This window comes from Pseudopipra pipra, chromosome Z, assembly GCF_036250125.1.
Source record: "Pseudopipra pipra isolate bDixPip1 chromosome Z, bDixPip1.hap1, whole genome shotgun sequence".
Classification (NCBI taxonomy): domain Eukaryota; kingdom Metazoa; phylum Chordata; class Aves; order Passeriformes; family Pipridae; genus Pseudopipra; species Pseudopipra pipra.
Genome location: NC_087581.1, coordinates 23540558 through 23553583, shown reverse-complemented (window position 1 = coordinate 23553583; position 13026 = coordinate 23540558). Strand labels below are relative to the sequence as shown.

Genomic DNA, 13026 nt, shown 5'->3' with positions numbered 1-13026 from the left:
ATGCCCTGGAATGTTTCAAAACGGTTGACATTCTTAGTGGATGTCCAATCCCACTTTCTTAGAAGCCTTACTTTAGTTACAAATAAGAGAAAACAATTGTAGCAGAAAATACAAAGTAAATCCAGGTAAGTGGATCAGCTTTACAACATGTACATTTAACCCAAGAGTATTTTCAATATAACAGCTGTGGCAAGCTATGCACAGAATCAGGACATTTGAAAGCCAACACTTGCTGTTGGTGAGAAGGATATAAAAATTCTGCTAATATTCTTCTCTTGCAAGAATTGTAACGAAGGCCTCTCTCCCAATATTAAGCGAAAAATGTATCCACATGGAGTGTGGATACATTTTAATTTCTGAATCTGACAGGCCTATCTTCCCATCGACTCCAGAAATTTTGCAGAGCAGGAGGACGGAACCACCCCATAATGTTGATATTGCATTCTGTTTGTAGCAGAATCCTTTTTTTCCCTCTTGTTTTAAATATAAAGCTTTTAAAAGCCAAATGCTGTTGGCAACACACACAAAAAAAAAGAGACTAGTGCTGAAGGAAAGTCTTCCAACTTTTTGTGCTTTTATATGCAGTGCCTAGAATATTCTTGTCCAGTTTCTGTGAAGTTTAAAGGAAACTCTATAAAAAGGACAGATGAACTACAAAAAGCAGATGACTGAAAAGACATGTATTACAGGAAGAAATATTTCTAAATGCTTGCCAGTGTTGTACCTTTACTGAGAGTTCTCCTGCGCTGCACAGCATGGTTACTCTGAGCACACCCACTTGAATTAGATGTGGTTACAGGATAAGGCTTGCTGAAATTTGGCTTCAGGTTCTGAAATGTGGTTACTAGCTGTTTTTTCTGTCGATTCCTACAGCTCATGCTGTCAAAAACCACAGAGAGACAATGACAACAAAGAAATTGTAAAAGATGACAGGGAGAGTAAGAACATGTGCAGAAAGAAGTGAATGCTGGAGCCAGAAAAATGGTGGAGTCTCTACAACACTTACATCTGACAGCGCTGGCTTGGATAGTGACCAATATTTCTTCACATAAAGCAGCATCACACACTGACAACCATAGTGAAACAGCACTAAACAATGGTATTTCTGTCATTCACATGAAAACGAGTAAACATTCTAATGAGGTTAATCTCTCTGGTGCTTCCCTTCCTTCTGTCTCCCAACCTGCCAAAGAGCAGCCCAAATTTTTTGCAAATAGACTTATTTTAGCTTGCTCAGCTGAGGCAGGTGTCCAAACTGGTAAAAAGTATCATTCTGCCTACAAAAGTGTATTCTTCTCTTGCACCACTTCTCAATATCATTTCAAAATATAACTGCTGCATAACTTGAATAGTAGGCAGATATTTCTGACTCATTTATTTTCAAACCTCTTTTTTAGCACACATATTTCTCTGGAGGGACTTAAAACCAAGACCTGATCAATTAACAAAGTCTATTTTGGCTACAGCTTTAGGACAACGAAAACACCTCAAAGGAAGAATTAAATATGTTACAGGACTGTGTCTACATCTCTTCTCCTTTTTATATTTGTGTTGGAACAGGTTAATGGTATTCATTACATAATGCAGATTTGTATACAGAAACTAAATAGCATACTAGTGGGAATGAATGCCATGTAAAGTATAACTCCAGAATACATTTTTTTTGGTCCATTATGATAATTTATTATAAACAATACTTTATAGTAATAACATTTTCAGACACTGAACTGACTGACTGGCATGAAAGTAGTAAAAACTGCAACTTCTGCACCCACAAAACAGACACACAAATACAGACAGTGCAGGTGAAACTTATTTTGCACGTAATATTGCATTAACTACTGATAACAGGTATTTTAAGGAATAAGCACAATTTCATATATATAGAGCATTTTGGGACCATCTTAGTCCCAAAATGATTTAAAGGCTGAAATCAGGCTTCAAAGCTGTAACTTACTACCATCCAATCTAAACAATTCTATGAAGATATTACATGTATATATATTTTACATCTAAGAATAACTTCTAATAGACTATTGTCCCATTTTGTGATTATAATCAAGTAAGGAGTCCAGGTAAAAAGCAATTATCAATCACAGAAAGGTAATAAAAAGATCTAGGTAGATTGTGCAAGAATTTGCAGAGCGCATGCACACACAAACGTGTTGTGCAGATAGCGTGTATACTTTTATCTACAGAGTGGGTCATGCATTCAATGCAATTAAAAATTCTCCTGAGGAATCTCAACATAAAACTTCACCAATTGCTTTCATACCCATTGAAAATCTTTGTTAGCATAAAACCTACATACAGAATCAGCAGTTACCTCACCACAAAACCTCCTTCCATTATGCTAATGTTTCCATCATATGAAAAACACCCTGATGTGTGAAATAGTGACATCTCAGTGAGACAGGACAAAGTAAGGCGAACTGCAGATCTTTGATCTAGCTGAAAGGGCTCTGCATTCTGATTAGAATTTTTGCTGGGATCCTAGGAGATGAAAGGATTTTTTTAAGTCTGACAGTTAACAGAGGGGGGGAGGTATTCAGAAGAGAACAAAAAGAGGAGCACTGAAAGCAGATGACGTCATGCCTCAAACTGGCCTTTAGCATCTTACTGACATGTTTCACAATGTGGCATAGCAGTTTCCACACAGCTATTCTTGGGAGCTCAAGATCCTCTGTGGAGACAGTATGGCTGGAGATCCACTGCTTTAAAAGGATAGAAAATTGAAACAGGTCTAGATATAATACATATAATTGTATTTCAGAACCCTGAATGCATTATGGTAATGCTCCAGAATACCACTTTTTGAAACATCTGACATAATAGAAGGAAACTCCCCAGTCTACAAAGCTAATGATTACAAGTTCTGTCACTCCTGTCTTCAGAAAACCTTGAGATAGCAAGCATACTTTCCCCTGATTCTTCCTGCAGGGACTTTGCCATTTGTACCAGGAACATCTTCCAGCCTTGTAGGGGCCTTGGAACTGACTACCCTTCACCTCAGGTTGCCAGAGGCACCAAACACTGGGGAGAGATATCAAAATCCCTTCTTTATACTCTACAAGCAGTTAAGGGGAAAAACACAGGACTCTGGGAGCATTCTCTCATTTATGTTCAGGAAAATGCACGTACAGTCAACTTACCAGACCATTTGTTTGCAATGGATTTGTATACCTCAGAGGACACAAAACCAGTCTTTATTTTACACTGCCTTTCTCCTTTTTAAAAGCTTATTCTCCTTACATAAAGTACAAAAATTGTGCTTGGAACTGTTTCTCATGAAGGCATAAAAAGAGATTACTTGTCAAAGCTTCTCTGCTCCTTAATTCTCCCTCTCTACTCCCTTCATTTATGTCTCCTGGTGTGGCCCCTTTTTCAGGACTTTTTTGTGCCGAACATGCTCCCACATGCAAAGGCCTATTTTTATAAACACATCCTTCATTTGATCTCCAGTCTAAGTGCAAAGACCAGTTAAAGGGGTCTTGCAAATACCAATCACTACCTGTATATATGTGCATTTTTGAGAACAGTTTCATGGATCAATGCTGGAATGAACTGAAAAACGTTGCTAACATCACCAAAAGACTAACCATTTTGCAACACCAAAACAAAGCAGCATTGCAGAGACAAAAAGAAAAATTCCAGCTAAAGCATGTCTGACAAGCCATGTGACACATCAGTACTTCTCTATTCTCTCCACATTGATACAAATGATCGTATTTGATGTGCACATAACTATATTCTCACCAGCCATGGGAGAATTATTTCTTAGGGAAATGGTAAATAACTGTAATTATTCTTGAAATGTAACTCTCTACACAAGGATGTGTTCTTAAGATAGAGACCTTGTATTTTAAACTGATGAATTAGCCAGGCACAGATGAAAAGTAAAAAGGATATTTACATGTTAGGAGATTCCCATACCATTCTCTACCTCTTACTATGGACCATTTTCTTGCTTCTATTTTTTTGTCACTCTCCTTGAACTTTTTTCAAAAAGAAAGAACACGTAAGAATAAAGAACCTGAAAGATACATTATATATGGATGTCTCACTATCTGGATTTTATCTGTACCATTTTGAGACTTAGTAATTCACTTTCCTCTGCATGTCAGGGAAATCAAAGGTCTCTTGACATCCCTGATCATAGAGGCCCTGACTCAATCAGAGAGGGCTTAAGTACGTGTCGCACAAAATACTTTTCAATCTTCAAGAATGTTACTAAAAGGTACCAGACGGCTGGCATTAAAGTGGCTTTACCTTGTCCTGTTTTCATCTCTGCCATTGCAGGATGGAAAATTCATTTTTGACCACAGATTCTGACAGGACTAAGGAAATCTTGATCAAAAGGAATGAAAGCTCCACTAACTTCCCCTCTGTGAGAGATTCTTCCTATTTTTATTTTTTCACTACAGGATATTGCTAGTATTCAGATACTGTCCCATTAGTATCAGCGAATCACGGAGATTTGAATTCTAATGCAATTATGTATTTAAAACTATGCATTTAATTAAAACAGCCATCCAGCAAACATCTTAATTAAAATAAAAATCATTGTTATTTACAAATAACAACCTGACATTATTTGTAAGGATGCCTTCTCACATGTTTTGACAGCATGAGTTACTTTCTCCATCAGAAGACTTAGCTTTCAACGTGTGCGTGCAACCATCCATAAAGGAATTAATTTGTTTTAGTGATCAGCAAGAATTTTTGCCCTCTTAAAGTCAATATTGAGAGGTATTGACTTAAAGCAAGCAAGCATTCAACCTGACACCAGCAGTAAAGGTACCCTGTACACTTCACTTAACACAAGAATAGTTGCAGAAAACCCTAACAACCCATGCATAAGGTGAACCACACAGCTGATCTGGGAAACACGAAAAGTAGTAAGGGGATAAAAACTACACTTTATTCAACCTTGACCTGATCATTACCATAGGATGTCCATTTTCATTTTTGCTAGTTCTAAGGAAACAAGCTTCATTTGAGTCCTATACATACACACACAAATATGCATATAGCAAATTTAGATAAATAATGACTTAGTAATAAAAAACTATCAGAAGGAAAAGCTGTGAACAAACATAATTCCTTATAATTTCTAATGTAAACCACAGCTGGAGGTTGCACTGGCTGTTCAGTAGTTCAAACTAACATGCCTGACAGGAATCAATGCCAGAGGTCCAGAGGAGGACAGCCATAACAACCAAGAAAGCCCTTAGGTGTGAGCTGTAAGACAAGTAGATGAGTATACTTTGCAAGAGAGAAATCAAAGCCAGTAAGCTGTAAAGGGTCAGTCTTCTTCAAAGGACAACACCTCATGGTATTTACTTGTATGACTCAAAGTTCGTGCTGGAGAGAAAAGATGCTTACTTGTAAAGGTAGTATTCAGCTTGATCCACTTCTTCTCGTGAAGAAATGTTGTCAACAAACTGATTAAAACATAAGAAACAAAAGCTTCAAGACAGAGCACTCACAAAGCATATTAGAAGAAAATGCAATAACAGAATACATTTGTCAGCATATTTAGCTGTCTGACAGTACTGGAATTCTTGACATCTTTGCTTGCTCCTAACTCTGGTTTCTTCTAGACTGCTAGAAGTCAAATCTTTCTAAACTGAGACAACTCCCTTCCTCACCTCTGAGAAACTTTATGCAACTTGCAGACCATCTGAGGATTAAGTCTCTAGAGTTTAGTACCCTGTATTTTTGGTGCTCTTCTGAATTTTTTCTCTTAATCACATCCTTTATTTTAAGAATACATTCAGGTCCTTAGGTTTGTTTGCTGTTTTAAGTGAGCCTTGACATACCTTAATTCTCTTCAAAAAAATATCTTTTTCTCTAAAGTTGACTGTTGTGCCTATTCTTACTATATATTCTGAAGGACAAGAGCAAAAGCATTTTGTATTTCACCATGCATATAAACACTGGTATGAAAAAAAATCAAACCCCATGCTATAAAACACAATTTTCCTTTCATTTACAACCCTGTCTTCTTCAGGCAGTCTTACAAAATTCTTAGTGCTATCAACTAAATACAAGCCAAGTTTTCACCCAGACTCTGTGTTATGGGAAGTGTATCCTGTTTTCCTGCACCTTGTACTAACATAAAGACACCGAAACACTAGAGTCTTCCCAACATAATACCTATAGCTGAGAATATATAAACATGTTCTCAAGGTCAGTACTTGTCTTTATCCTAAGCTAAAAATAATAATTTCAGCTGACTGGTATTTGATCTCCCATTTCTTAATTATCCATGCATGCTGTACATATATAGGTCTCATCTTTAAAGTGTGGCAATAGCATGCCTGGGTCCTTTTAGAAAATAAGTATCTGCTGTGAGCTGCAGGTATTGGAAAGTGGGGCTGTTTGACAATCTGAAAATGGCATTTCTCCACAAAAAAGGTACCCCGAAGCAGGAGAATGCAGGAAAGGAATAAAGTTATTTAATAAAAGGGAGAGGAACACTCATTTCTCTCATGGACCCTGTCTCAGAAGCAATGATCAAGAATGCTTGATCTGTAAAAATGCTTGCTCTTGTAACTGAACAAAGGGTTCTGTGACTCCTCAGTCAGTGGTGCAAATGATCCTAATTAATGATATTACTGAGGTACAAGGGTGGTAATTCAGTTTTTTGTGGTAATTTTGAAGACTGAAATTTGTTTGTTTTCCTTTTTTTAAACAAGTGACATATTTATTCTCCTTCTTCAATACAAACTCTCTTACACAGGTAACTTAAAAACACAGCTCACATCTTTGCTTTCGCTCCCCCTCTCCAGATTAAGCCATGCGGAGGATGGAACTGGTTACTAATTCAAGTAAAAATAATGGCTTTGCTTAACCCATGTCAGCATTTGTTCTGCCTCAGTCTGCTGCAAGGAAAGAAAACTACAGAAGCAAAATACATCTACCTCTGCCTCACTGAAAGAAGTCTGGAAGTGGAGGAAGACAGTGTAGGGTGTTAATTTATTGCATTCCCTTAGCAGCCTGGGCTCTTATGCAGTGCCTGAGGAGGCATTAAAGCTCTCACAAAGACAGAAACCACAAGAAGGCTGGGAACATATACTAGGGAAAAACACAACCCACTAACAGTGAGGCTTGATTTTACAGAAAAAAGAAATATTCTGTTCTGAGGACCCTACGGTCCAGGTACTAACTAATGAGTCTAAAGTAACAATGAAACGGCTTTATACAGCCATCTAACAGTATAGCAAGACATTTATGATCCCAGAACTCCCAACTGAGGTGATATCATTTATTCCTTCTCGGCTCACTTGATTACACAAGCATTCCATGGTCATTTCTATGACTTCATGATTGGGATTTATTTTCTTACCCGGGCTATTGTCAAAGAGCTGACAGGCAGCTTTCTTTCATAGGTTCTGTCCATTAAGTGGGCCAAGTCAGCTGGAGAAAGCAGAAAAAGAGTACATTTAATCAACTGGCATTACAGGAAAATCTGCAGAGCCATCATATAACCTTGAATAGAACCTGTGTCCACGAAATCAAATTCTGGTTACTTTTTAACATCTCATTTTGAAGTTGTATGAAAACAGTACTTTCAATTATTGTTAAATACTTTAACAGAAAATAATACATTAAAAGGTTCTCAACATGATGATCCTAACTTATTAGTAAAATGGGGGAAAAGCAAACTACCCTATAATGTGCTGGATGAAATTCATATAACTACTATAACTCATCTAAAAAAAAACAACTGACCAGATGTCCTCAGAATTCCCACTTGGTTTCAAGCCTAGCATACGCTGGACAGTGCTTTTGGCATGGATTTTTATTTTACAGTAAAACAATGAGAAACAGAAACAAGCAGTACCATACTGACAAACTCTTCCGTCACAAACAGCAATACAAAGAAATCCTATTAATCAAATTGAGCACTGTGCCAGTACCTTATTAACTTTATAGCATTCCCTTCAGCAGTCATATAACAATATTAATTCAACCATACACAACTTGAAACTTCTGACTGTTGAACAGGTAGCCAGCCATTGCTGCATTTAATGAATTTAATTAGAAGTTAAATTAATTTAATTTGGAGTTTTAGTTTTATACTGTTCCTGGAAAATGAAGATGACAACAAAGGATGCTGAGCTGATGTGGGCCACCAAGGCCATGCTACACCAGATAACCACTAAAAAGCAGACTGACTTCTTTATTGGTAAAGAAATTTAAGTGGGAATAGCCTTACAAGAAGTGTCTATATTTGACTCTATATATCCAACTCTCTAGCAGTCACAAACACCATGATGACACACACGGGCAAAGGCGTCGGGAGCTTTCCCAGTAGTGACAGAAGTTAGAGAGAAGGGATGCTAAGACTAAGTCAGAACAAAGACTGCCTAGGTCCTTGCCTAAATGTACCAAGCCAACTGTCATCCACCATTCTTCATCTCCATTTCGAGACAGTTGGAAAAAAGTATTCTTTCCAAAATCTGATACGCTGGACACAGCAATGTGGACCTGAGACAGACAACTGCACATATTGGGAGTTCATTTATCTATTGCAGAACTACAGTTGTTACACATCACTCTCTGAAAACTAGGTGATCCCTATGGCCATTTTGGGCCACACTCAAGCCCTGAGCTTGGCATTTCTTTTGTCTAGGTGCTCATGAAGATGAACAGCCCACTGAGTACTTAAGCAGAATATAAACCCAATGAATACAATGGCATGAATGCAAGATCACAAGACTGTTAGCCATTATACACCAGCATCCTCTGGGAGAGTTCACACACAGAATTTTAATCATTGACCTTTAATGCTGCCTACAAAGCTGGAACTCTCCACCAGAACTATAGTATGGAAAGCAACATGAAGCACTTATCAATCAACTCCAGTGTAAGAGTCACAATAAACTAAAAGTAGATTAAATCTAAAAGAATAGCAGACAAATTAAGATAATGGGAAATTCAGTTTTGTTTCCATACAAGCTGCTGTTTCTGTGGTAGTTACTAGATAACAATAATTTGCAGTGAGTAATTCTTTACTGGTTTGTTTTCTCTGAAGAGCATCTAAAATCAGACTTTTTTTTTTCTCATATTTACAGTTTGAAATAATTCAGCTACCTTTTGTAAATCAAGTTTTCTCCATTGTTGCTACTCAGCAATCAAGATTAAAACTTCTTCTTCGTCAAAAAAAACCTGACAGAAGTATTAGATGCAAGCATGTGAATGCCCAAATCTCCTGTCACTGCTGGTAGTAAAACTTGAGTGCTAACATTAGTATATAAACCAAATCAATATTTTAACAGACAGATCAAAATTCTATGTTCATTTTAACAGACACATGTTGCAAGTGCTTTTATGTGACTAATTACCAAAGAGGACACTACTGTATATAATCTCTCATACACACTGCCTAAAAATACATTTCTACAAGATTAACTCCTTCAAAACTAAACTTCTCTAAAAACATAGTTCCATATCTTGAAGAATCTAATGGATTTAAACAAACTAACAAAACAAACCATAAATATGAGCTGAGGTAAACTTCCAGGCATGTGGTCTCTAGAAGATCAGTGTCTGAGACTCCATGCTCACTTTTATTTTCATTTTTTTCACATAAACTCAGTGTCTTGCTGCCTGCAACAGGGTGATTAAGGACAATGACTGAGAAAATACTGACCGTCACCTTCCAAGTCAGTGGTTATGACTTCTAACACCAGTCTGGTGGCCTAGGAAATCATCACAGTATCAGTTTGGTTCACAGTGTGTACCTATGCACAGAACGTAGCCACATCAAGTAGAACATTATCAGTAAGTGGCACGTTTAACCACCATGTAAGGTCACTTTTATTCTGTTTATATCCTTGTATTCTTAGAAGTGGTTCATCCAGAACAGTGTTCTGATCCAGTGATAGGGAAAGAAGATACAAATGTGGTGCAAAATTTACTTGTCTTGGGAATGATGGGCAGAGCTAACTCATAGGCTAACCATTTGATATAAGGAAAGCCTTGATTTATTTTAAAGATCCAATTAAAACATAAAGGAAGGCTAAGGCAAATATTTTACCTTACAATTTATACGTTCCACATTTCTCTCTATTTCCACACAACTAGCAGCTTCTGGAAAGAACAACAGCTTTGTACTGAACAAGGCTTTGAATGGAAGTCATTCAAGTCTGTAAAGGCAGCACTGCCACCTGGTGTTGCAGGTGAGCCATTTTAGGCACTCTGAATCTAACGCGGCCTCCTGGGATTCTGGTAATTGTTTTTCTTTTCATGAAGGTGCTTACTGCGACTTACTTTCATTCTTGTTAGTGATGAACCAACTGAAGCAATAGAGAATTTAAGCCGAGCCACGCCTTCTGTTTCCTTGATACTTCATTTTTAGTAAATGGAGTCCAAATCACATCTAGGCAGATATCTTCCTACCAGCAAGCAGCTTGTAAATTCCAAATTAACATATTTTCCATTCCTATCTTTTTGAACAAATGCCCTTTTGTACACAAAATACAGACTTGTTCTTTCCCACACATTTTTCAGTACTGAAGTTTGCTAAATTCATTCCTGCCTGGAATGCTAAACTGAGATTACAGAGATGACAATAAAGTGTATCTTACACGGATGCAGTAAATGAGTTCAAGTCTGGGATGGCACATTATTGCAGCAGAGAAATGGAATTGACTTTAAATAAGAAAATACTTAAATACTTTTTTTTCCTTTAAAAGTATCCTCACAACATAGTTTTGCATAATAACAGTTCTGAAACAATGTCTGAAGAACAAATAAAAGAGCATCTCCTCAGCACAAGGAATTCACTCAAGCTATAATCAGCAGTTACCACACACAAGATTATATGTGCAACCATACAACTGACAGCTACAGAGCAGACGTCTGCAGGGCTGTCTCCTCTTTGAAAATGCTAATAAAGCTGACACCATGTTAACTTATTTTCTCTTTTCTGTGAACACAAAATGAAAATGCAAAGCAGTTCTTTGAAAAGCATGGAGCAGACATCTGCTTTGGATCAAGATAATCAGCAGAGGAGCAGCAAGAACTGTGCCTGCCAAACAGTCACAGAAGATCTTGCCAGGCCTGGGAAAAGCCAAACATGGACTGGACCAGCACTTGCACAACAGTGTTTTCTTCAATGGTGGATTTCTATTGGCTATGACATTTGTCAAAATAATAACCCATTTTCACCTGAAGGTGACTGGTTCAAATACATCACAGGGCACAAATTTGTGGCTCCAGCCCAAAAAACACTGCATGAGCAGTCCTATTGACAGTAAAAGGTATCATAGTATTAACAGTCTCCGTAGGATTCTAGCTACAGCCATGAGGACCCACCAATTGTTCCTGATCCAGGTACAGTATAACATGTTGGCAATCCCAACCCCTACATCCTCACGTGCAAATACGAGAAACAAATCAGGGCATAAAAAACCATCATTCTGATCATTTTGTCTGGCTTCCTGCCTGACACAACTCCTGGAATTTCACCTGCTGATTCTTCTTTCAGCCTCATAATCTGCATTGTAAGTAACAACTATGGTTCAGGGGCCCAGGAAAGAAAAAGAGAAGACAAGGATTATGCATTAAGGAGTCTCCAAACACCTGTGGTACAAAATACTGCATATCTATCTTTAGCATGGAAATATGTTTTGCAAGATGTTTTCTATTTAACATAGTCACCAAAAAGATGGTGGGACATAATTTCAAGTGTAACATAGCCAAATAATTTAGCTATAAAACTTGCACTAGAGATCTCAGTTCTGTATGCAGATACAGTTTAACGTATAGTTTCTTGAAAATAAAACTTTTGGTTTCATTCCACCCCAAAAAATCTGTAATTCAACAAGAAACTGCAAAACTCCGAGGAAAATGTTCCTTTTAAAAAATGTCTTTAAACAGGACTGTCCTGCAATACTTAAGTTTTTCTTTCGCACTGCTGTACAATTAAAACAATGTCAACGAAGATGACACTTGGATACAGCCATAAAACTTTGGATTTTGTGAAAGAAAAAAACTAGCTGGTAGAAACCAAATATTAATCAAATGGGCAAATTCTAACTTGTTTAAATTCTAACTTGTTTCTGCATTATAGCTTTGAATATTTATGACAAATTTTTAATATGCTGAACACCTTTTGACATAGAACCTTAGAAGCATATTGCTTCACACATTTTCTTATTTACAGATGATGAGCTAGTAAAAAATTAGTTTAGCTTGCTATTCATTTGATAAAGTGGAGACAAGAAACAAACTTTTCTCACCCAGGTTATGCTCCTCTTTTTGTCTCTTTTCCCATTTTGAGCTATCCACATAGGCCGCAGAAAGAAGAGATCTTCTACCTAATGAAGAAAGACAATACTATGTAAGCTAGTTTACTTAGACAACTCTAAACAAAGTAACACTTTATTAGATATTATCTTTTACTGTCCCATTTACTGAGTGGGATGCATTAAGGTGTCTTTATAACACAGCAGTCAGCAACTACTACTGTAACAATTTTGATTCATTGTAATTATTATTATTTTAATTAGTATTTAATTATTATTATACTTATTTTTATTTATTTTTATTATTTTCTTGTAATATTTAAAACAGAAAAGCTTTCTTTTAATATTTAAAACAGAAAAGCTTTCCCTTATAAGGTTTTTTTCATCACGAAACAAATATTTCCAAACCTGAACTCTCTATTTAAGAAAAGGACAAATTTGTAAAGGCAGAAAAAAACCCAAAGAACAATAAAAGCAGTTTCTTTGTGCACACAGACCTTTTTTATCAAATGCTATCAATTAGCTAAATGTAGGCTAAAAAACATAAGCAAAAAACATGGCTATGCACAAAAAGGCTTTTCTGTTGTTGCTGGATAGTTATTTTTTCTACCTGTAAAGACCTGTCTCACTGCAAGTGAAAGTTAGATGCTCATCTGGAAATACTTCCCTTTTAATATTCTCCATTTTTTCTATCTCCTGTGAATTGTGCATTCACGGAAACATTTTTGGAAGTTTTTTCCAAATACTCATTGTACCACCTTTGAAA

The 13026-nt window shown here is 36.8% G+C and overlaps 1 protein-coding gene across 3 annotated transcripts in view; it reads right to left on the bottom strand.

Moving 5' to 3' along the window:
* MRPS27 (mitochondrial ribosomal protein S27) overlaps positions 1 to 13026 on the bottom strand; it is a 39183-nt gene that overhangs the window by 24756 nt on the left and 1401 nt on the right. For all 3 annotated transcript variants that reach the window (XM_064641740.1, XM_064641741.1, XM_064641742.1), the window contains exons 2-4: positions 12255 to 12332; positions 7352 to 7422; positions 5386 to 5444 (exon numbers count right to left, since the gene is read on the bottom strand). In XM_064641740.1, coding sequence (XP_064497810.1) covers positions 5386 to 5444; positions 7352 to 7422; positions 12255 to 12332 — 208 coding nt within the window. The remainder of the gene's footprint in view (positions 1 to 5385; positions 5445 to 7351; positions 7423 to 12254; positions 12333 to 13026) is intronic.